This window comes from Ciconia boyciana, chromosome 4, assembly GCF_034638445.1.
Source record: "Ciconia boyciana chromosome 4, ASM3463844v1, whole genome shotgun sequence".
NCBI classification, from domain to species: Eukaryota; Metazoa; Chordata; class Aves; order Ciconiiformes; family Ciconiidae; genus Ciconia; species Ciconia boyciana.
Genome location: NC_132937.1, coordinates 87,446,665 through 87,471,987, shown reverse-complemented (window position 1 = coordinate 87,471,987; position 25,323 = coordinate 87,446,665). Strand labels below are relative to the sequence as shown.

Sequence of the window (25,323 nt, the reverse complement as noted above, 5' to 3'; positions counted from 1 at the left end):
CTACTTCATGCAAGCAAAAGAGACAGCAGGTGATACTCCTTTCTGACCTTGATGTAGCTCAATTTTTAGTCACTTCAACAATACAGTGATAATAAGAAACCAACAACTTTGCATGTATCAAAAAGTAAAACTCTAAATATATTTATTATTCAGTTACATTTGCTTTTCATTGCACAAATTTGGTTTTTATCCCCATGTTTTACAGTTTTTTACAAAGCTGTTAGGAGTTTAAGAAACTGTTAAAATGATCGCTTAAGTCTATTTAGGCACAGTTCATTAACACGTAACTCAATTTCCTCAGTTTTTTCTCTGTGTGAAAGATTTACGGTTGCATTTAAGCTCCAAATTGAAATACATTTCACAGTCTACACTTTCACAGGCATACTGTCTAAAAAAGAAGTTTTGATTAAAGTCTCACCTTATCAAATGTTGCCAGCAAAGCCTAAATGAAAGCAACTTCTTTTCCAGAAATGCCAAAATCAACACAACCCTAAGATAACAACTATGGTGGCAGACCATTTTCTATGCTAGCCAGTCATAGGATAACAAAGAAACAGACCTCAAGAGGATTTAAAAATCCCCTGAAAAAATTACTTTAACTTGGAAATAATTTAAATAATTTATTCTGTATGAAAAATAAGCAAAAAAAATCCAGCAAATAAAACACATATGGTGACAAGGAAAGTGTCATATCCCCTGGACTGCTGAGGCTGTGTCAAGTGCTTTCCCTTCTGATAATGATAGCTTGAAAACCAGAGTGTCACATCTCTGGGGCTACCCTCTGTGAAAATGGCTTTGAAGTTTGAAGCTGTCAGGCCTGTTTGACATGGCTGAAAAACTGCGAGCTTCTTGATTTCTTATATAGCTCTTCTCTTTGGTGAGAAAGCCTGACCACTTCTGGTGTAAGATTCATGTGTTTGGATTAAAGCTCTGTATCTGGGGTGAGTGCTTTTGCATGTGTGCCCAGGGCACAGGAAAGTCCTTTCTAGACGATCTGAAATGAACTGAAGTTTGTTTCAACAAATTTGTTATTAATATATATTTTTTTACAAAAAGAGTAGTGTTAAATAAGTGACTGATGCTAACGGACTCTTCCTGAAGCACACAAACAACTACCCCTCTCTGTAATGCTGCAAAAAGAAACAACAATATCTGTGACTTTTTAGCACCCACATCGGTTGTTGCTATTTAGAAATTAATGAAATAGTTTTGAAAGCTGGGTGAAGTCTTTGCAGCAGAGCAAAAGGCATGCCGAAGTCTTTGTGTGATTCTCTTATAAGAGTATTTAGTGCCCATGAGCTCCCTGCTGGCTATTGCTTTCAGGGATAACCAGAGGGGCATCTCACATCAGCACAGGCAGTGCACAGCCTTTAGTCCCCTTGCTAAGCAGTCCTGTTTGTGGGAATTTCTGACTATGGAGATTGATTGATTTATTTGTTTGTTTGTTTATTTTAGACTTTGGGAAATCATTAGGCTTCAGGGAAGTAGCAGGATATTGTATTCATTCGTTACATGTGTCACAACAGAGGTGCACAGTTACAGGTTAAACAGCCGTTGCTTGCTCTACTTGGGTTTAAGACATCTCCATAAGCTCTGCATTTAGGGCAAGGAAAAACATTCTCCCTCCGGTGCTGCTGCTGTGCTCAGACCCCAGGAGCAACTGACAGTGCACCCTCTTGCCCCACACGGCGCAAACTAATGAGAGGAGACCCCCAGGCACCGACGAGGCAGGCAGCTCTGTGCACTCCCTCGATGCTGCCGCTGGCCCAGCTCTGCACACTGCAGGCAGAGTGCATAAAGGTGGTCACAGGTCCCAGCCCTGAAACCAAGGATGGGACCTGCATCCTGCAGCTGCTCTTGCCCTAAGCAAAGGGCTAGGGAGGCAGTGAGCTAGAGAGCTGGTACTGAGGGGCACAGATGAGCGTGGCTGCAGGGCTTGGGGAGACCGGGCAGCCCTGGAGGATGCAGGGGGCTGAGCAACACAGCTGGGAAGAGGGAGCCTGCAGCTGTAGGTGGCTGCAGGAGTGGGACAAGGCCCTGGCACCTGGGAGCTAAGGAAGCAGCAGCTGTGGGAATAAGGACAAGCAATACTCCAGTAACTGGGGAGGGCTGTTCGTGACCAGCCACGGTCCTATGATCCTCCTGCGCTTGATACCACACTTCTAGCACCATTGCTGAAAGGTCTGCAAGTGGGTTGCGGGTCCAACTCCTGCCTCATCCTTTTCATCCCTCTTGGCAAACCCCCCCGCTGCCAACACTGTGCAGCTTTGATGTTGTCCTCATTTGTCTGATGACCACCACAGGACCACGGCCCCCAGTTGACTGCAGCTGGCCTTTAGCAGAAGGAAGGAAGGAAAGAAGGCCACTGACTCAAAGGACCCAGAGACCTATGCTGCACCTGCAGCTTCTCTGGTGAGAACCAGCCCACACCACCACCTCTTTAAAGTAGGACCTCCAAACACCAACTCTCCTTTACTTACCACAAAAGTGCTGGCCCTTGGCAGCCCCAGTGCAGCCTCCCACTAGGAGCGGGACTATCCCCAGCACCAGGTCAGGGCAGCCATGGCTTTGCCTAGCCACCTGCCTGCAGGGCCAAGCTGTGAGGTGAGAGGGGTGCATGAGGATCACTTTGGAGCTAGACGTGCCTCTGAAGCTCAGCTGCAGAGTGATCTCACAGGGCAGGAGGACAGCAGCCACAGGAGCCACATTGCTGGGTACAGGGGTGGGAAAAGAAGCTGGGAGCTGCCTTCAGTCTCCCATCCTCATGTCATGTGGAGGGGCAGCAAAAGAGGTTGTTCCTAAAGCTTAACAGAGCTTAACAGAGCTTATCCAGGCTTCTCCAGGACCAGAAAAGCAAGATTTTCGCTAGCATTAATGCATGAGCTTCTGACATGAGTGAGCGGGCAAGCAAGGGGAGCCTGAAGAAGCACAGGAAGTCCATCAATAACTGCCTGGTGATGATTAGGGAAATGTGACCACCACAAGCCAGGGAAGTCCATGCTGCCTGAAGCATCAATTTGTCCCCCAGCAAAAACCCTAGGAGGAGTTATCTGCAGGAACTGGAGTCTGCTCCAGTTGCCAGGGGTGCAAAGAGCTGCAGGCCAGCACCCTCAGTAACTGCCTGTGTCCGTGCAGAGGTTTCTGAGTTCCAGCTCCAGCTGTTTAATTTGGACGTCTCTCTGGTTTACCAGCTCACGTAGTCTACGGATTTCATCCTGTTGCCGGTAAAACATCTGCAAAAGCTGTAAGAAAAGTCACATTTTACTTCCTTTATACTAAGAAAATGCAGACTTAACCTGTCAAATCCCACCAGTCCCGTCACTTCTGAGAGAAACAGCATCTAAGGAGGAGGCCTTCAACCAACAGACCAAATATCAGCAGTGCTCCTGCTGTCCACTAGCCTGGGCTATGAGTGCGGGTGTTTCTCAGCACCATTCAGTAATGCTACATCTACTTAATTCAATGGAAAAGATCAGAAAAAATAACGTTCATACCACTGGTCACTCAAAGAGAACCTAGACACAGAGAGTATTTGGAGTCTAAATTCCTGGATCTGCCACATCTCCTACTCTGACCTTGGGCAAGTCCTCTTACTTCTCTTCTTTTTTCCTGTTGATCATGTTCTGTCCTCTCCAGTTGGGACTAGCATGGCCTTCCACTGTGCACACAGCAGAGCACCCAGCTCTGCAAGGGCTGCTTCTGTAACCTTGGGGTGCCAGCTCAGAAACATGCAAAAGAATATCCTTTTTCACACCACAGGGAAATTTAGCTGTGGAAATTCCTGCCCCATCAAGCTGCAGATGCTAAAATTGTGCAGAGCTGAAAACGGGACCTGAGCACAGCTATGGGAAGGAGATTCTTCCAGGGTTCCTAAAAGCAAACAAGCTGCATGTACTTGAAAATGTCCCTGAGCTGCCAATGACGGGGGGCTTCCAAATCATTACAGAGATCCACCATTGTACAAGCTTTGGTTACTATACAGGGATGGAGTTGGCCATGGCTGAAGACAGATCATAGAGCTGCCACGACCTTTTCTGGAGCCATTTCCAGGAGCAGGCTGTGACTAGCAGCCAGCCTCAATAGCACTGCACTGCCAAGTTGTCCCCCAGCAGTGAGCTCTTGAGGCAAGGGCAGAGCCAATTCCTTTCCCATGTCAGGGTCCACAATACGGTTAGGCACTTAAGACTACATGGGTGTACCACGGGCCAAGGGAGCAGGGTACACCTACTCCTTCCACAGGCGTCCCTGCTGCCTCACCGGGCTCTCTGAGTACAGCTTTCATAGAAGGGTTACACTACATAAACCCCCTTCTCTTCTCCAGAACGTGGAGGTCACAAGGACCTCCTTGTCCCCAGCTAGCCACCAGGCAGGCCTGTGCCACAAGAATGCCTAAGAAGCCGGAATACTGATTGCTGCCTCCTTTCCAGACCCCCTCAGCTGGGGTGCTGCTGGGCCTTATTTCTGCTTTCTATGTGGCAGCCAGAGCATGCAGAGCTTCTGCCCCTGCAAAGAACAAAGAGCTAGCACTGGCCCAGGTCTCCAAAATAAACCCTCCCCAGATTCTGTCACCTTGTGAACGGCATCCTTTTGCCAGCTGACCCTGGGCTTCCCCCCACAACCCCAACCCTTCATCCCAGACATTCACACCTCATTTTCAGTTTTTGGTGGTGGACACTCAAATATGTCAAAGCCATTGGAGAGGTGCATTTGCTCATTTTTTGGCAATTTCTCCTCCACTTTCAGCTGTTTCCTGCTGTCTTCAATCTCACTTGGCTTCTGCATGTCCTCCAGTGGCATCCTTCCTCCCCGACCCTGGTGTTGGTTCAGGTCAGTAGTTTTCATGAATGGCTCTGGCTCAAGAAACTGTGGTAAGGAATTCACAGCTCCAGAGCCTGGTCTCAAGGATACCAAGAGAGGCCCTAGGGAGGGAGGCAGGTGATGGGTTAGCACTCACAAATCACACTCAGAAATGAGCTGTAAGCAATTCATTCAAACAACCTGCAGGGATAAACATGGAGGCACCTGACTGGAGAGGCTTCCAGAGTTCACAGCAGTTGAATATTTTAGCCACCAAATTATTTTAGCTTACAACCACATTTGTTATGTCTCTCCTTTTCTTCCCTTCCTGTTCTCTGGCAGTTAACAGGCCAGAGAGCCAGCGGCAGCTTACCCAAGCCCTGGGGAGCTGAAGGGCTGGGGAGCTCTCCATGTGCTGACCTTTGTTAACTCCGTTCAGCCACTCTTGTGCTGTCAGTGCTGGCTGGGCTCCTGTGGTCAAGGGGTAGATGTCTTCCTGGTATGACTCCGACTGCAAGCAAACAGAAGTCCACAGTCACTATGTCAGTGAGGTTTTGGCTTAGAAAGAACATACCGGATTGTGGTGGAGAAAGAAGTTTGTTCCACCTCAGCACAGGGAGTGTCATGAGCACTCACCAGCACGGACATAAAATCTTCTCACCTGCCCTGAGCCTCTCTCCTCCTCACCCCAACTCATAACAATTGCATCTGAAGGCCTATTTTAATTCCTGCGGTAAGGCCTTTACACATCCAGACAACAGACTGGGGGAAATTGGTCACGCAGGCTAACCTAACTCTAATGAGTGCAGTGTTCCTGAGGATGAAGAAGTGGATACGAAGGATGAAAACGAGTCACAAATCATCAGCTGATCATCAGCTGACAGAAATTGGCCAAGGAGATAATGTTGGAGGAACATGCCTGATTGGTAGCTGCAATGAGCATTAGCTCTGCTGCCTTTCTGAATTCAAGGTACTCATACCTTCCAATGTTTCTGGAAGTATAGGGCACAGTGCTGACATTTACAATGTACGGTTGCTCACATGTGGGAGCTACGTTGGCTAGCTACAGTTTCATGACCTGGGTCATTCTCTAGCCACATGAGCTCTGAGACTTACTTTTCCATCACTCTCAGTGCAATGGGTCATGTCTTCCATGCTGCAGTACAACTGTCTGTAACACACCTGCACCCACTGGGTAGAGAACTGGGAACCCATCATTCCCTTTTTCCCAGGGTGATTCTTCTTCCTTCCACGAGGAGATTTTCATGTCACTCAACATCATCCCCAGCCCCCCTCTCTCTTTTGTCATTATGTCAAACAGATGCCACCAACTGAGGAAGCTGACAGACAGCTAGTTGACCTTACAGTCAGAGAGATCTGTTGCACCCAAGCAGAGCACATCGGTGAGCATGTCTTAGAAAATTAGCCATTACATGGAGACTTAACTCGAGTTACCCAGCCAGGGTTTGTTGGCAGGGCTGCCCCACAAACTGACCAGCTTTGTCCCTCAGACCAGGAGAGAGAAAATCCCTTGTTCTACCTACTTTCCTGCCCCCGAGAGTCACAGAGAGGAGGCACTGCCCTCTTTTTCACGGATATTTGTCCCAGACATGAACATGACCTGAGGTTAACTTACCCGTCGAGGCACAATCATGGAGATGGGCTCAATCAGGCTTTTAGTTGGGATCAGTTTGTAGAAACGGAAAATCTCACAAGCTGACACTTCAAGGCCTCTTTTTGGCATAACTCCTGGTGGGACAGCATGAAACAAATGGTGTATAAATCTCCCTAGGAAAGTTAGTCATCCACCATGGAAAAAGGATCACCAAACAACAAAAGGAGTCACAGCATCAGCTCCACAGCAGCATGGTCTGAAATCTGCACCCAAAACTAGCTCAGTGGCACAAATGACAAGACTAAATTTTTTTTTTTCTGTCAGACCATGGAGTTACACACCGGGTCTGTGGTTTTCATGCTAAGCTTCCTGTTCCTTATTCATTCTCGTGAGGTGCAAATAGAGTGACCAGGACTGAGCAGAACTGGAAGGTGATGCCACAGGATTTGACTATCAGAATGACAAGGAAGGGATTTCAGGACACCTAAACAACACCAGAATAGCTATGTGGGTCAGGCTGAAAACCCTTCCAGCCCACTATCCTCCCCACAACACTGTCCCAAAGCAGAATGAAGTATGAGAAGGGCGTGAACATCTACTCTGTCAAGACAGCACCATCTGTGTTTCAGGGACTGGCTAAGCCACACAAGGTCTCTAAGTACCTGGTAATCTCAGTGGATTTCTCTCCCATGAGCCTGTACAGTCGAAAGCCTACAACCATGTCAATTCCCTTAACAAAAGAGATTGCCTCTCCTTGTAGACCTTGCTTCATGGTGTCCTACAGAAGCTTTGTTTTCTACTAATACCAAATGACTTCATTAAAAGTAGATTCTATGTGAAGGACTGTTGCTCCTTACATTATGCATTCATCTCAGTGCCAATCTAAATCCCACTCCTCTAAATTGTATTTTGTTTTGGCAATATTGGGAAAGAAGCTTTTGCGCAATAACCTTAGCAGTATGTTTGATCACCAGAACAGATCAGGTTAGGGAAGTAGATTTGATTCACTCAGGCCTTTTACAAACACTTGCACACTTCCTTTTCATGGAATGATTTTTAAAGAGACTATGACAACATAAAATCAGGATGCTGTATATTGGACAATTATAAAAGCTGAATAATGGAGAGATCTTCCAGTTAAGTTTTAAATATTTTTTTCCTTTCCAATAACAGTTTTTTGAAGGAGACCTGCAGGCACAAAATCCAGTGCGACTAAATATCTGTACCAATGTCCTGGAAGAATGGGAGTGTCCACAGGTAGTATGGAGGGTTGGCAAATGGTCCTAAAAACACGTAAGTCTATAGAGGTATATGGCTTACACGGTAGACTGGAGAAGGTTCAAGAAAGGGCTACCAATAGGGTCTGAGGGCTGAAAGCCAAATTCTGTAGCTTCAATGAGTTAAACAGTGGATAGTAATAAAAAATGTTTTTACAAATAATAAAAAATGTTTTTACAAATACATTAACAACAAAAAGAGAGCCAAGGAGAATCTCCCTCCTTTATTGGATGCGGGGGGGAACATTGCCACCAAGGATGAGGAAAAGGCTGAGGTACTTAATGCCTTCTTTGCCTCAGTCTTTAATAGTCAGAGCAGTTATCCCCAGGGAATTCAGCACCCTGAGCTGGAAGACAGGGACGGAGAGCAGAATAAACCCCCCATAATCCAGGAGGAAGCAGTTAACAACCTGCTATGCCACCTGGACACTCACAAGTCTATGGGGCCGGATGGGATCCACCCAAGAGTACTGAGGGAGCTGGCGGAGGAGCTTGCCAAGCCACTCTCCATCATTTACCAGCAGTCCTGGTTAACAGGGGAGGTCCCAGATGACTGGAGGCTTGCCAATGTGACGTCCATCTACAAGAAGGGCCGGAAGGAAGATCCGGGGAACTACAGGCCTGTCAGCCTGACCTCAGTACCAGGGAAAATTATGGAGTGGTTCATCCTGAGTGCGCTCAACAGGCATATGCAGGCCAACCAGGGGATCAGGCCCAGCCAGCATGGGTTCATGAAAGGCAGGTCCTGCTTGACCAACCTGATCTCCTTCTATGACAAGGTGACCTGCCTAGTGGATGAGGGAAAGGCTGTAGATGTCTACCTGGACTTTAGGAGAGCCTTTGACACTGTCTCCCACAGCATTCTCCTGGAGAAGCTGGTGGCTCATGGCTTAGGCGGGTGTACTCTTTGATGGATAAAAAACTGGCTGGACGGCCAGGCCCAAAGAGTTGTGGTGAATGGAGTTAAATCCAGTTGGTGGCTGGTCACAAAGCGGTGTTACCCAGGGCTCAGTTTTGGGGCCATTCTTGTTTAATATATTTATCAATTATCTGGATGAGAAGATCGAGTGCGCTCTCAGTAAGTTTGCACATGACACCAAATTGTGCAGGAGTGTTCATCTGCTTGAGGGTAGGAAGGCTCTGCACAGGGATCTAGACAGGCTGGATCGATGGGCTGAGGTTATCTGTATGAGATTCAACAAGGCTAAGTGCAAGGTCCTGCACTTGGGTCACAACAACCTCATGCAACGTTACAGGCTTGGGGAAGAGTGGCTGGAAAGCTGCCTGGCAGAAAAGGACCTGGGGGTGCTGGTTGACAGCCGGCTGAACGTGAGCCGGCAGTGTGCCCAGGTGGCCAAGAAAGCCAACAGCATCCTGGCTTGTATCAGGAATCGTGTGGCCAGCAGGACTAGGGATGTGATCATCCCCCTGTAGTTGGCACTGGTGAGGCTGCTCCTTGAATACCGTGTTCAGTTTTGGGCCCCTCACTACAAGAGAGACATTGAGGTGCTGGAGCGTGTCCAGAGAAGGGCAACGAAGCTGGTGAAGGGTCTAGAGCACAAGTCTGATGAGGAGCGGCTGAGGGAACTGGGGTTGTTTAGCCTGGAGAAAAGGAGGCTGAGGGGAGACCTTATTGCTCTGTACAAGTACCTGAAAGGAGTTTGTAGTGAGGTGGGTGTCAGTCTCTTCTCCCAGGTAACAAGTGATAGGACAAGAGGAAATGGCCTCAAGTTGCATCAGGAGAGGTTTAGATTGGATATTAGGAAAAACTTCTTTACTGAAAGGATGGTCAAGCATTGGAACAGGCTGCCCAGAGAGGTGGTGGAGTCACCATCCCTGGAGGAGTTCAAAAAATGTGTAGATGTGGCACTTCAGGACATGGTTTAGTAGGCATGGAGGTGCTGGGTTGAAGGTTGGACTAGATGATTTTAGAGGTCTTTTCCAACCTTAATGATTCTATGATAGTATGCAGACAGGTTAATAAGCAAGGATCTCCAATGGAGGAGAGGTGACCTAACCACAGCAGGTCTATCTCTAAATGGGAAATGCCAGTACAGGAGAAGGTAGGCAAGCAGTAAGAGTGAAGGCATTAAAATGTGGTACACTCATTACCAGAGAAATCCCAGAGTGGAAAAAATATCAACAGAATTCAATGCCAAAAAATCTTGAGGCAGATTCACAAAGGGCAAGGAGCATCCTCCACCTTTAAATCTAGACTATCCTCCCTTCCACCTTGACCAGGTATGTGAGAGGGGATGCAGCAGTGACTAGTAAAGCTGCCCGGCCTATGCACTGCTGGTCAGAAGGGACCCCTCCAAGCTGTGACCCTGTAATACCACCTGTGATATATAGGTGAGCTGGGCCAAGCTGACTGTTGTGCAGTGGGCCAAGCTAACTGTAAACCTGGGTGGAGACTGGAATCTGACCCACTCTCTTTTCTAAATGATATTTTGGATAGTCCTGGGCTCTGACAGCCTCTAAAGCAAAGAAGCCATCATCCTCTTGTAACATTAGACACATGCTGCCACTCACCAATTCCCTTCTGTGGTAAATGAGAACGATATTCCATCAGGTAGTTCAGGTATGGTTTCTCAGGGCTTATCTCATAGTACCGTATATTTCCATCACCCTAAAGGCAAAGAAAATGAACATAAGCCAGGCCCTGCTGTTCAGCATGAGGATCTGAGAGAATGCCTGGTCATAGAAGCCGTACAGGGTCAAGAATGAACCAAATATTTACCCCCAAATTCCTGCATGGGAAGATTAGGGCTCTGCATTGTACCTCCCCACAGTAAACGTGGTACGTCTGCAGTGGCAAATGTAGTGTGATGCTGCAGTGCCCTCAGGCCCCATCCCATCAGCCCATATCCTTAGGTTAATATGCTTCAGGAGCATCTTTGACTTCAGCCTGACACAACACAGGCCAGGAGAAGAATCAGACAGGCCAGCATTTGCTGATGTGGAAAGCACTTACCTTTCCCACCACGTAAAGCATGTGTGTGTCTGAGTCGTAGAAGGGAAACAGGAGTCCCGAGGAGCCATCCAGATCCTCCTCCAGTAAAGGCACAGAAAGGTCATTCTGGGCAGGACACAGGAAAAAGAGACAGCTACGATCACCTGTCAGTCACCTCAAGTCAGGGACACCTTACCTGAGCCCCACCTGGCAGTGGCATGTGAGCGCAGCTCTATAACGATCCTAGGCAATGGCCAGCTGTCCTGAGCAGAGGGCCATGCACAGACTTCTTCAAAGCTCTATGGGTGGGAAATGGGTGCTCTGTCCCTGGCTCTTGACTGAGTGCAGCACCTCAGGACATCAGTTCCTACCACTAGAACATCTCAGGCACCTGATGACATTTCAGGGGTAGATACAACACAAAACACTGCCTGCCTCTATGTGGGCCACTAGACTCAGGGAGATGGAGGGGCCTTCAGGGCATGTATGCATTCCACACTGAACTACTCATGTTCCCTCACTACCTCTAGTCAAGGCAATACCTCCACAATACTGCACCACCCACCACAAGAACAGCCTACATCAGCCAAACAGTCTCCACACTGCACAGTGGGAAGATACCCATTGCAAGGGCAAAAGCTGCCATCGGCCCTTTGCAGGTAAGGAGGACAGAGCACACCACTCCATACACAAGGCTGGCATGTCTTATACAAAGCTATCCCTGCACTGCTGAAGGGACCAATGTCAGGAGAACCAATGGGGCAGTGTATGGCATCCCATCGCTGCCATTGTGGCTATTGTCACATAAATATGTATTTAGCATAGGGTTAATACATGCTTTGTCCTGCAGAATTGCCCACCTGCAGGCTCCAGAAAGCCAGAGCTTCTATTCAGATGCGATGATGACATGGGTGGACATGGACCTCAGAACGATGCCTGCTGGGCAGGTCCTGTGCCAATGCCTGTCCCTAAGGAGGCTGCACATACCTGGCCTCACAGGCCTTTCCACTGTGTTCTCAAACTAAGCATGGCCAGCTCCTCCAGCAGCTCTGAAGGCAGTGAAACCCTGATGTGAGACCTATAGTGTGTCAGAGCACTGCTCAGCTTTATAGAAAGCCTTTAGACAGTAGCACAGTGCTTTGCCTCTCACATACGCAAAGAAGCCATGTCCAAACATAGCTAAATGGCAAATCATAGATCTGGTCTACCAGCTTTGCCTGGTACAAAGGGTGACAGCACAACAAAGAGGCAGAAGATTGTGCTGCAAGGTAGTTGACACGGAGGGACAAAGTGAGATGATAGCAAAGGAAAAGCATCTCACTTCATATGAGAGGGGTACAGTACAGCAGGGTTTCATAAGGCTACCAGCCATCATGACAGGAGATCATGTCTTAGAAGTGACCGATAAGTGCTACCTCAATACTCTACCGTCAGGAATAATCAGAAATCAAAAACACCCCACATCTTTTTCTCCATTGAGGGCTTCACCTGAGTAGGCTGTGTCTAGAGCTCATTTCTCTTTCCAGTACCAGTAACAATTTGACAGTAAGAGCTGCTTTTAAGTCAGAGCTACAGTGACTACCCAAAGGTCCTCTGAATTATTTCTTCCAGGTTCTTTGAATTATTTCTTCCTGTAGTGGGCATAGTATTCTCTTTGTTTTGGTGGATTTCTATGCTGAAAGCTTTGAGACCTTCTTCAGAAACTTATACTCAGTTAACAGCGTCATAGCAGTAAGACCTATCACCCATTAAGAATTTGACAGATCACTTCTGAATTGCTGTTATAAACCAATTCTTGGGTATTTGGCAGGTGGAAAAAAGTTAAAGTGACAGCAAAAGACAGAAAACTGAAGCTGGTATGGTTAAGATTGCTGGTCCAACTCACTTGATCCCATAGAGCAATTTGCCTATTATTCCACCGAGATGTTCCAGTAGAGAACAGCTTGTTCACATTTCCAAGGAACAAGACTTTATTGACTCTGTGAGACTTGTAGCTGGCTTCCTAAAGGAAGAGAAAGGACACTGTGTGAGTAAGAGACAGCACCTGTTGCATAGCTACATGTCACATTACGTGAGACCTCTGATTCAGTCACATCTGAAAGATCTGCGCAGCCTGGTTGAACTACAGTGAGCAGGATTTCATGGGGATCCAAGAAAGGTGGCCTAAACTCTTCAGGACCATTCCCAAAAGCCTAAACAATCTCCCTAACTATTGGTTCACATATTTGCAAGAGAGCAATCCCTATTAGTTATAGGCAGGATTTTCTGTGTAAACAAATCTGTGCAAATACCTATGAAACACAGTCAGCTTCACCTTACCAACAGATACAAAGTACAGGCAACAAGAACAACCCTGGCAGTGGCATAAATGTACACTTGCATCCACCTGTCCACCTGATCTCTACAAGCCCTCCCAAGGTGTCCCACAGAGGACTGCAGAAGGGAGCTATGAAAACAGTGCCCTTCAAGAAAGGTTTCAGGGAGCAAGGAGCATGGTAGCAACATGCAGACACCCTGTTTTCAACAGTGACAGCAAGTGTTCTATGAAAAGTAGGAGGCAATAGCACCATCTGGTGCCTTGGGCAATGCAGGGCACAGATGCATCTTCTTTAATGAAATACCCAGAAGAGGAAACACTCCAAGGGGTAAGATCAGCTGGACCACAAACCTCTGAACCCAACCTACTTGTAGGACTCTTCCTGCACGAGGGTCTATCAGACGTATCTTTCTGTCCCTGCATGCTGTGGCAAGAAGACTGCCATCTGTGTTGAATGACATGGAGAGGACCACATCTTTGTGAGCATCGAGGATCTTCACCGGGTTCGAGATGACAGCCTCTTTGGTGTCAAGGTTCCAGACCATTATCTGGAGCAAAAGAACAAAAAAATCAGCCGTCTGCTGCCTGACCAACTCGGGACTTTGTGTACCCTATTCACTTCTTCCTCTCTTCTCTACATGTACAGGTCTTACCATGATAAGTGGTTGTTCTCCAGCATTTAAAATAATCCTGGTACTTACACCAATATATCAGGGACACAGTGTCTGCTCAGAATGCCCAATATTCTAATTTCCTTTGCAACCACATTTTATACATAAAAATGGCCAGCATCAGTGCAGATATTTGCACTAGCACAAGAATGAAGCTAAACAAAAGTGCATGGCATTGCATTTTATATCTAATCTAGTAAAGGAGAAGGGCAGAGTAGACTGAAGTTCATCAGAAAATTGAAAAATTAGCAAGTTCTTCTGAACTTGTAGCAATTTCCTTTTGTCTTTGGGGTCACTATCGAATTCCTCCCTGAAGAAGGCTTCTGAACTCTTTAGTATTGTCTTACAGCTTGAAATTAAAACAAATTTCAAAACACCCTGCCAAACAGGGTGTCCCAGGAGAAGAGCTCCACAGAGAACAGACCCACCTTGTAGTCATAGCCGGAGCTGAAGAGGATGTTATTAGCAGTGGGATGCCATTCAATGAGGCCCACTCTTCGAACATGCCCAAGAAGCTCCTTCTTTGGACTGGTAATGTTTCTTGTTAGCAAGTGCTTGGGGATGTCCCAGATTTTAACCTGAATGGCAAAGGATGGGTCTTTGTGAGATTCCTGAGTTAGGAGATAATTTGGAACTTACCAATAACTATTGTTCCCCTGATATTATTCCTGTGGTACTGAATAGGAATGCTCCTGGCTTTATTGAATGCCAATCCTTTAAATTAGTATTTTTACTTTCCTGTGGGCCTGAAGACTCCTCTTTATCTTTAGCCAGTGGTTCTACCAGTTTGTTTTAACTTGGCAAGCCAACCCTTACACCTGGCCAAGCTGTCAGCACAATTACAAAAAGTTATTCCCAAGGGGAAGAAGGAAACCACAGATCTTGCAGACCTTGCCTCCTAATAAACTTTGAGCAGGAACAAGCAAATCTGACATAAACTTCAGCAGAGTCCCAGAAGATATTATAGCAGTGATTGATCCAAGCAGTCATCCACTCAATGCTACCTGGTAAAAGAGCTGAGAACTCCCCTGGTCAGATGACAGCTATAGTACTGTTTGTCCCATAGAAAACTGCATCAGTACTGAACGCTTTGCAAACAATACAGCCATTTGCCAAAGTACACAGAAGCCCACCCAGGTGGCTACATGGCAGATGCCCTGCGCAGAGAGACTGGGCAGCACCGCACTGAAGTCACTCAACACTGAGAGTGTGCTGTCTCATAACAGGTCTACCTGCAGCCCTGGGTTCTTCTAGAAGGATGCTGCATGAAGACAAAAATCCTCTGTCCTAGGGTGGAAGAAGACAATAGAGGAAACCTGCAAAAGCAGCTGAACATATACAGGTAAAACGAAAGAGTCTTTCTCATGCTAACCCAAGAAGCACAAGTATTTAGGATGCTAACAGATAATTAACCCTTTGGCTCAATGAAAATTACTATGCTTGTCATAATTTTTCTAGGACTTAGCCTGAAGCAAAAGGGAAATGCTCTTTAAAGCAGCTAGTTCATGGAAATTAGCCACACCTGCCTCAGTCTCCCACTGCTTGGCTGATGAGGATCACACCTTTTTAAGCCAAAGAAGAAGAGGCACAAATTCTGGGACTTGCTGGGAAAGATCATGAGCACCCTTCTCAACACTGCTTATCTCACTGAGGAATCAAGCCCATCAGAAACCTAAGGACTGTGGGGTCCAGTAGCCTCCAGATGAACTTCTACAGCATCAAGAGAAAGCATCACACTCTACAGCTTCAACAGCTATCACTAAAGGAATGGGGCTGAAAGAGTAGGAAAAGGAAAAATAGGTTGTGTTCACACTGAGAACTGCCTAGAATGAACCATTCACTCCCCATGCTATGAAATGGTTGGTGGTAAAAGCAGGGAAAAGCTCCTAGCTGGAATCGCAGGATGCATTAAATGGCAGAAATTGCCAGTGTTTAGTGTGCAGAAGAAGCAGGTCTTGGAGCCAGACCTGCCAGGCCAAGCAGGAACAATCCACGAGCCATCTACCCTGCTGCATCTCCAAGAAAACCTGACAAAGCAAAGTAAAAGGCAGAGTTGCCCCTCTAACCACAGGGGAGAAGATCTCCAGCAAGCTGAATTCATACATGCCTGATGATTTGCGAAAAGGAACAGAAGGGGTAAGAGGATAAGCCCTCTCCCCATACCGTTCAAACTCTCAGCCCCTGGCCACTTGCACTGGCCTCAGTCCTAAGCCTGCCTGAAGCAGCAGTGGGAACTGGAAAGGCCACTGGGTGTTCACAGAGACTAACTATCCACTCCCATGCCCAAACCTACCACTCTATATGCTTCAGCTGCACGCCACAAAAGATAGCTGTGGTATCACCAAAGCAAGCTCCAGAAAGGTTGGTTAATGGCCAAGAAACCTCTGGGGAATTAGGGAGACCAAGCCCAGTAAGAGCCATCAGATGCATCCTTGCACACAAGCCAGAAGAGTGGCTTATGCTAATGCTCAGAAATGGCAGAGAGCACCCAGCCTTTAACAACAGACTGCAAGGAAGGCTTTGGCTCTAATGTCCAGCCCAGTGGAAGTGGTGGACACCTCTGGGACCCCAAAAACTTCCTCAGACTTCCCTCAGGACAGAGAAAGTGGAGATGTCCCAACAGTATGTCCAATCTGAGCTCTCCAGTACAGGCCAGGACAAGACAGATGTTGACCCCATGGAGTGAGTCCAACAGCAGCCACTGAGACAAGCAGGGGATGGGAGCACAGCAAATCTGAGGAGAGCTAGAAAGAAAAGAATTTGTTCAGCCTAGGAGCAAGAAAGCAAAGGTGAGGTCTTCTGGCTGCCCTTCAACTACATTGCAGAAAGGAACAGAGAAGATGGAGCCAGACTCTTTGGAGGTGCACAAGGAGAGCACCAAAGGCAATGGACACAAATGGCAATATGGGCACTCCCTGGAGATCAGAGGAGCCCTATTTTCCCTAGAAGGGTACTCAACCCCTGGAAGAAGGGCCCAGTGATGCCATGGGATATGTAGCCTTGGAGATCTTCCCAACTCATCTCAACAAGGCTTGGAGCAACCTGATTCAACTGGCCTGCTTTAAGCAGGGCTTGGACTAAGTGGCCTCCACAGGTCTAGCTACCAGGTACCAGGAAAGACAGTCACACTAAGAAACACAGTCTGCTGTCCTCACTACTTAGCAGAGAGGGAAGCGGTCTGTGTCACTGTGCAGGGAACACCTAAGATCCCATTTCCTGGTGCCACGATGATGATGGGAGTGTAGTACCAAAAAAGAGAGTACAGTCACAAACAGCAAGACTTCTTAGAACAACTTTTGGTGCTGAGACCAGTGACAAGCTCAGTGTTTCCATTCTTTAGCCTGGAGAATGATCCAGTGCCAAGCTTCAGTAGGAAACTGGAAAAGAAAGCTGACAGAGAGCAGCCCTTCTGCATAGACCCTGGGGTCCTGATGGACAACAGAATAAATATGACCCAGCAGCATGCCCTGGCAGGGACGAAAGCTAGCAACATCCTGGTCTGGAACAACAGGAAGGCAGCCAGTAGATCAAGGGAAGCGATTTTCCCCTTTACTCAGCAATCATTAAACAACAGCTGGAATACTGCATCCAGTTTTGCACCTCCCAGTGCAAGAAAAATGCTGATAAACTTAACTGAGTCCAGTGGAGGCCACCAGGATGCTCAGGAGGCTGCAGCACTTGTCCTGTGAGGAGAAGCTGAGGGAGATGGCCTTGATCAGCCTGGAGAAGAGACAGCTTCAAGGCGAACTGACAGAAGCCTTCAATACTTACAAGATTACTGAGAAAACAGAGCCAGGCTCTGCCTTGAAGTGCAGGGTGGGAGGACAGGATACAGAGGTCACTAACTACACTGAGGAGGTTCTGACTGCATATAAGGAAAAAAATTTCCCCATGGGATCAGTGAAGAACAGGAACAGATCGCCCAGAAAGGTGGTGAAATCTCCATCCTCGGAGGTTTTCAAGACTCAGCTCCACAGATCTGCACAGGAGGCCGGGGAAGAGACCGCCCAAGCTCCCTTTCAGCACAAATGGTTTTGTGATTCTGTAACTACAGCAGGAAGCTTCAAAGTTTGTGCTCATTCCTCATCTGAAGCTCAAAAGAGAGGTCATGGTGGTGCCTTCCTGCCACAAGTCCTTTCTGAGACAGCATGAAAACCTGGCATACAGGTTGGAAGATAAAATAAAACCCTCATAGGCAGCCCAGAAATTGAAAGAAGCCTTCAAGAAAGACATGAATATCCAAAGAAGCAAAGGCAAGTCACAAAACAGGAAGGACAATTCAAAGAGCCTAGACTTCCAATTCAAGCATGAGTTCTGGCAGAGCTGAAATGGCAGAGGATGTGCACCAAGACAGGGTTGGAGGCAATGACAAGGGAAACCTCCCTGCTGCTGTGTGACAGAGGGTGAATATATCCAGTGGGAGAAAACACATGTGGGATTTCTGGAAAAAAGCAGAGTAGTTAGTCAGATGTCCTCACTATCACAGAAGCCAACACCACACTTTTGACAGCACATGGAGAGCAACTTTTCAGTGGGTAGATATGGGCTAAACTGTCCCTTTCAAACATTAATTGAATCTTTCAATTCATAATAACTAGTCTGCACCTTCACTGAAGTAAAATGTGACTGCATCTTATACTAACTTCAGCCAAACCATTTATTGCCTAAAACTTAAACCTGATGTGATGTATTCGATATCTTTTTATAGGTTTGCATTAGCATGAACCTTTGCATCTCTGGAGTCTTTCTGGGGTTTCAGTAGGAAAACGCTCATTTCATTTGTGCCTTTTGGAGAATAGTATGACGCAGATTCCTCAGCTACCCCATAACTGATCCAGCATGACTTTACAGAGTAACTGAGTGCAGGAACAAGCTCAAACTTGCTCTGCAGGGAATAAATCTGAAATAGCTGTTCCAGATTATGTTGTGTTGAAGCTTTTGTTCTAAAGTAAAGGAAGAGTTTCACAGCAATTAAACTTGAATAGTCATTCCATTTGAAATTCATATTCTGTTTTTCTCATGCAAACACACCCAAAAAGACACAAGCCCCCACAAAACAGATCTTCCCCCTCACACTGATTTTGGTACACCATCTGGAAGGGATCACACAGGCCTGACCTCAAGAGAGAGACAGGAATCTTACTCTTACCTGACTTTTTTATAAGTATACATATGCTTTCACATCTCATCCATGGGCCTTTTGGTTTCTTATTTCTTTACCCAAAAAGCACAGTAGCCAGGTAATAATGCAGGGTACAAGCTGGTAAACTTACTGTGGCATCTTCTGAACATGAAGCTATTACAAAGTCATTGAATGGGTTCCACTTGATGTCCAGAACATTCCCTTTGTGCCCACATATTTTGGGATAATGTGGGTCAAGCTTGCCTGTCTGGAAAAAACAAACATCATCAAACCTAATGTGAGCAATGGAATTACAGGACATTTTCAAGGAAGATCCAAGCCAGCTCCAACAAGAAATCTCTTTCTGCTTGTTATGCTCCAAATGCTCTGGGTGCTCTCTATTGAGAATGGAGTTTTACTGTCCCTGCAAGGCAAGTCGTGATGATACCACTGAAAAGAAAGGAAAGAAGTGCTCAGGCCTTCCTAAGTACACACTGCTATCAATAAATCTGTACTCATGCAGCAGTCAAGACTGCTGAAATTAGAAGACAGTATTTGGTTCAGACACCAGAATAAAACTTAGAGGGGAAACACTTATGAATGAGTTGCATCTTCCACATTTTTTAAAGATCTTGGGGAAAAAAAACCCAGAATATCTTTCAGAAGATGTTTCTTCTAAGCAGGAAAAGAAATGTTTTAGCTTTTACTTTTTAGCCTCATCAGCTAGAATTTATTTTATTTTTTAAGCAAAAAGACATTTGTGACACCATTTACAAATGCAGTTTTTCTTTCAACAAGCTATCTATTTCTCTCCAATAGTGTTCAAATCCAGCAATTCACTGTATTCAATCAGCATTCTGAACGCTCAAAAAAAATGCCATGTTTAGGCGGCATCTTCACTGGTTAAAATCCTGCACGAAGTGCGCTAAGGAGTATTGAGGGCCTTGAGCCACATGGGGGCTGTGTTGCCTCACGATAAACCCATACTGCAGGCACAGTCTCTGCTACAAAGTCAAGCGGGTACATTTATTATGTGCTAGGAAGGGTGCTGGGGAATTTATTAACATTGGAGCAGCACTTGCTTCTCCTTGTCAGGAGCAGGAGAAGTATGGGGAGCTACAGGAACCACCCTGAATCCCAGACATCTGTCCAAGAGCAGAGGTCAGTCACCTAAAGAGAGAGACATGGTGGCAAGCTGGTGATGCTTACCTGCTTACTTTTATCCCACCTGGAAGAACCATAAAACAAAACGAATGCAAATGTGTGCTTTCCTGGAAAGCAGACTCTTCTGTTGGTGTACTCCCTGCACCTCTCCAGAGGCAGGCCTTAGAAGTGCACAGCAGAGGGGAATCAGTGCTGGCCCTAACCTGGATGTAGCTAGGATGTAATTTTCCCAGCCGTGAAAATTTGTTCTGTTTTGAATGCAGAACAGGACACGATGTGTAAATATTCTGGCTTCACTGGGAAGTTTGTCACATAGGCTGGGACTAACCTGCTTTAAACTGAACACCCAGAGGGCTTTGAAATGTAAAAGACTGTGCTTTTTTAGACTACAGTCTAAAACAATTCCCTTTTATAACATCGACAATACAAAGTTACTTGGGAAGGCAGAAAAGAGATAAAAGGCCTTTAATAAGCAGCGTTCCCCCCGCCCACGGTGTCCTTTTGCAGGCTTCAGGGCTTGGTTTCAAGCTGGCAACTCAATGGGCTGGGCAGCCAGCTCCACAGGCATCCCTTGATCCCCATGGGAACTGCATCCCCTCCCAGAGCTGGCTGCCTGTCTGCTCCCCACTCCATTTGGGAGACTCCCAGGCTGCCCTGAGCCTGCTCTGCCTGCCCCATCCTGCAAGGCTCTCCTACCCCCACATCCCCAGCCGGCTCAACTGGCCCTGGGAAAGGAGCCCTTGCCCTCCCGGCCACCAGTCCCACCCGCCCCAGTGCAACTCCGCAGCCCTGGAACAGAGCAGGACCCACAACAAATGAACCCCCAGGCTGCCAACAAACATATATGGCAGGTAGGGCTGTTGGTCTCAGATGCACATCTGCATGTGGAAGTAAAGCTCTTCATGTGCGGGGGAAATTTCATTCCACAGATCAAAAACTATTTCAGTAACTAGATGTGTTGTCATTCACGCAGAGGTACCTGACTTCCGCAGTTATTCGCAGAGCTTGAAAATGAGTAATTTTTGAACCACTCACTTTCTAAACTCCCAGCATTTTTGAAAAGTAGCCAAACTCAGAGTTCCTTGACAAAAAACACTTATAGTGGGACAGCTGTTAAAACTCTCCCAGCAGATTTGTACAGGGTAGATTACCATAGGATGGGTCAGCCCCACTTCTCAGGTGTTCTCCAAAGGACACTAACACACTTTGTCGTCACATCATGGCACTACACTCACATATGGCATCAGTTAGGTAAGGCTTGAGGGGTCATCACAGGTTTCATTTCATAGTTTTTGCTCCAGGAGAGACGGGAGTGGGGTTTGTGTCTAGGAAGTCTACACAACCACAGATGTCCTCCCTTTCACACCTGGTGCTGACACATTGAAAGACTGGAGACTGCAAAGACTTGGACACAAATATCTCCCTGTCTCTCAGAACTTTGTTCTCATTTTGTTATCCCTTTGCTTTATGCTGCAAAGGAAGAGACAGATGCAGTCTCAACCAAGTCTGGTCATCAAAGAAGGAAAAAGGCAGGCTTTCAAAGGAAGGCCACAAAATTGCCCTCTGAGTCAAGATCCTTTCTTGGCATGTCGTGCACGCACTTTCCCAACACATCTGTGTCAGACACCAATCTACACCCAGGCCACACTGTGGGAAAGCAGCTCATCTCCCACTTACAGTCACTGAGCCCGTGTCTCCTTGGACTTGCAAGATTTACAAAGGCATTCAGTCTGTTCTGGGCACCAGAACAGTGGGCACCACCCCGTGGCCACAGCTACTTCCCTCCCTGGTGAGATGTGCTGCCATTCCACCCAGCTGGCTTCAATGGCACATCTTCATACAGACCTAACTGACAAATCCTGCAACAGAAGACCATTCTCCAAGTGATGGCAAACATTCAATTAATTTCTCTTCAAGTTGAATGCAAAGGTCTGCTGAAAGGAGGGTTTCTATGGTGAAGGGCTCTTTCCCTACATAACCCCTGCTGCTCCCAACCCTACCTCACCACCAGGCTCTCAGAGAGGAACAATGGTGCAGAAGGCAAGAAGTGGTATTTATTCAAGGAGAGATGAGAGAGCTTGGTGTCCATGACCCAGCAGGAGGAGAGCACAACAAACAAGCAAGGAGGCATAGTTAAACGGAGAGAGGTTGAGCCTACATTCGAGCACATCCTGAGGCAGGCACCCCTCCAGTATCACATGCAGAATGAACTCAAAAAAGCATTGGAGGGACAAGAGCAGCTCCCTGAGCAGCTTGTTCATCCACCCCGGAAAGTGTAGCCCTCCCTGTCCCAGCTACCACCTCCTGCTTCAGCTAAACGTGACATCCTGGACCTTGGGCTTTTCCTCCACACTGTGGCATGCTTGGGATGTGGCTGCTCCCTGTGAATCCAGTCAAAAGTAACCACAGATCAGCTGTCCACGGGTCATAACAGGGCAATAATGTCCTAGGCACATGTCTCCAGACTGCGCTGCCTTTGGTGCCCTGGCAGCCGGGGGCACAAGCCAAGAGTCCAGTATGCTGTCTAGCATGGGTCACCACCACAGGAGGAGGTGGCAGCCACAGGAGCACAAGCCAAAAGCTCCCGCTTTTCACCAGGTGGCACCAATTCAGAAGTTTATCATGAAAAAAGGTAAGTGGTATCACAGCCCCCAGACTCAGGGAACCCCTTTCTGTGGGTGGCTGAGGCCGCTCTTCCCCCCCAGCATGGGTCAGGAACAGGTATTCAGAGAGCAGCTGTACAAAGCGCAGCACATACAGATCCTTTCCCTGATCCATCACCAAAGGTCAATCCTCAAGGGACTTCCTGAACTAAGGGACCTGCATCTGAACAAATACAGTTCGTAAACCAACTCTTCTCCATAACTTCATCCTGTTTTGAACCCCTTAATTCTTCCGGGCTTGTCAGCATCCAGAGCAGTGAGCTCCACATCTGAACTGCAGAAGCATTCACATCTGCTGCTAACGGTCTGCTCCCTGGTCTCCAGGATCCCCTTCACCACACATATCAAGAAGAATTGCTCCTTACACTTCTTCCTCACCCTCTTCACAGTTTTATAATCTCGCTCATTTGTCTTTTTTCCCGGACTGATTGAGGCTCTAACCCACAAAGACCTTCCTCACGTGAAAGCAATTTCACATTTTCATTGATGTACTTTAATTATCCTTTTCTGTATCTTCTAGTTCTACCATGCCTTCGACTTCTGCAAGCAGTATTTCAGATCTGGGTGGAGTATCTAAGCCAGTGTTAAGAATGGAAGAATTGCTACTAAAGACTAGCCAAGCTGAGAAGAGGTGAGAAGACAGAAGAATTAATAGTAAGCAGTGCAAGCACCTTCAGCTCGTTTTGCCAACATTTTGAGAGCTGGGTCCCACCCCATGTTCCACAGTCACCATCTGCCTGCTTACAAATGCAGCTCTGTGATAAAGACAAGTTCTTCAGTCTCAACAGATCACGGTCGAGGGGGCAGCAGTGACTCAGTCAAGAAAAACAGGGTAGTGGTTAATTTTAGAAGGACTGTCTCTGAACAGCACCAGTGGTGAAGGAGCTGAATAAACAAAGTCTAGAAGGGCTGGGAACTGTGCTAGGTTCTTCAAGCATAGCCAGTTCACTTTCATCCTTAGCAAATATATATTGAAAAAGTGGCATTGCAATAACACCATCAATTAACTTTTAATTAAAGGCTGAACTTTTGCCTTTCATCTGTTCTGCCCTGATTCCAGAGAGCTCAATCTCATATTGAAGTTAATCCACATTAGTGCATGCCTAATATTTCTGAAGCAATAAACATCAAACAGACAGCTTCTCCCTCTCATCAGATCCCTAAGTCATCAAAACCGATAAACACAGGATTTGTCTCTGAAAGGGAAGTTTTTCCAGCATCAGTGCTTGAAGCTGAAGAGCTTCATTGCCTGATAATTGTGTCTCCATTCTTTCACCAAGGAGAAGGTAGAGCAAAACATACCATATTATCCTTTGGTCACAGCTTGAAGCCATGCCACTAAAGCACCTTTCAGTTTTTGCCCTCTGTATCTACTAACTGCTTTTTTATTTGCAATTTCTCCTAGGAGACAAACATCTGAACAGCACTGTTCCTGCTGATTATACAAGAAAGGGAAATGAGCCATGAAGTGAAGGAAGGTGTTGAAAAACTGCAAGCAGCAATGTAAGACATATAAGTACACACATCCCAGGAATCACCTGTCAGGGCATCTGGGGCACCTTCCATCATTTTGCAATTCAGGCAACAGCATTAACTGAATATCCTCTGTGCGATCTAGCTCCCTAGAAAGCCCAGCTCTCCTCCAGCCTCTAGACACACTCGCAAAAGCCAGCTCGCCTTGGCAGAGCTCACCTGGTAGATGGGAATGACGAGGAAGGACCCCCCGCCTGCGCACTCAGTCACCACTGCAATGAAGTGGGGGTTCACAGCGCAGAAGTGGTTGTCGTGGACGTTGCGGGTGATAGGCACACAGTCGTAGCACTTCTCCTTGCTGGCGGCTTTGCCATACACGTGGCGGAACTTGGAGCTGCGGTACTGTGGGTGCCACGACATCTGCAAGGGGAGAAACACAATGCCCTGTGACATAAGGACCAGCCATCCTGCCAAGGCTTGTAGACCCCCATTTCCCTGTCCCCAGCACAGGCTCACCCTCCCCATTTGGGGTCCTTGCACCAACCCTCAGCCAGCAAGCGGCAGCCATGTTTTTCTCTGCTGGTCTTCACCCCTTTGGCATGATCTGTCTCTGCACCCGTTGCACATCTCTGATGGAGAGAGGAGAGTGCAGAGGAGAAAAGACAGCTCCCTCCAACACCAGCCAGCTGAGCTATGCATGCACCAGCAGTCCCTATCACTGGGGCAGGGCCACATGGCAGCAAGTTTAAGAGGAGATGAATCCTCCTCTTAAGCATGAAAGATACAACATCTTGGGTGAGGAAAGCCTGAAAGATGGCGAGTGAACGAGCCCATCTGGATGCATGCTTCATTTAGCCCTCAGGTGGTTTAGGACCAAAAACAAGTCTAAATTTTGCTCACATGAAGGGAAAAAAGAGGTTTGATAGATCATAGGAATAGTTACAGTCACACCTGTTGTTTTTTTTCCCATGGACAATGACATTCTGCATGTCTGGTTTATAACTGCACCACAGCCCTCTGATAGACGGCATTTTACATGGTGTTTAAATGAGATACATAAAGCATGCTAAACACAAGAATCCCTTCCCACAGAGAGCAGTGAAGCTTAATGGAACTGATGCAACTGATTTCAAACAGGAAACTACCAGTGTTGGGCAGAAAAGGCAACTCAGACTACCAACTCCTGCTCTTTGCACAAGACCTAGACAGTAAAAGGCACATGGCGGGGATGGTGAGAAGATCCTACTGCCCAAAGGAAAAGAAATCCAGAT

The 25,323-nt window shown here is 47.0% G+C and overlaps 1 protein-coding gene across 1 annotated transcript; it reads right to left on the bottom strand.

Annotated features, from left to right (window-relative positions):
* Window positions 1-3,110: 3,110 nt before the first annotated feature.
* CORO2A (coronin 2A) lies at window positions 3,111-24,472 on the bottom strand. The gene is made up of 11 exons (XM_072859153.1): window positions 24,272-24,472; window positions 18,904-19,020; window positions 14,059-14,208; window positions 13,328-13,507; window positions 12,528-12,644; window positions 10,664-10,768; window positions 10,222-10,318; window positions 6,434-6,546; window positions 5,218-5,308; window positions 4,648-4,919; window positions 3,111-3,242 (listed from the first exon to the last, which is right to left on the bottom strand). The coding sequence occupies exons 1-11, from the start codon at window positions 24,470-24,472 to the stop codon at window positions 3,111-3,113; spliced, it is 1,575 nt and encodes a 524-aa protein (XP_072715254.1).
* Window positions 24,473-25,323: the final 851 nt, after the last annotated feature.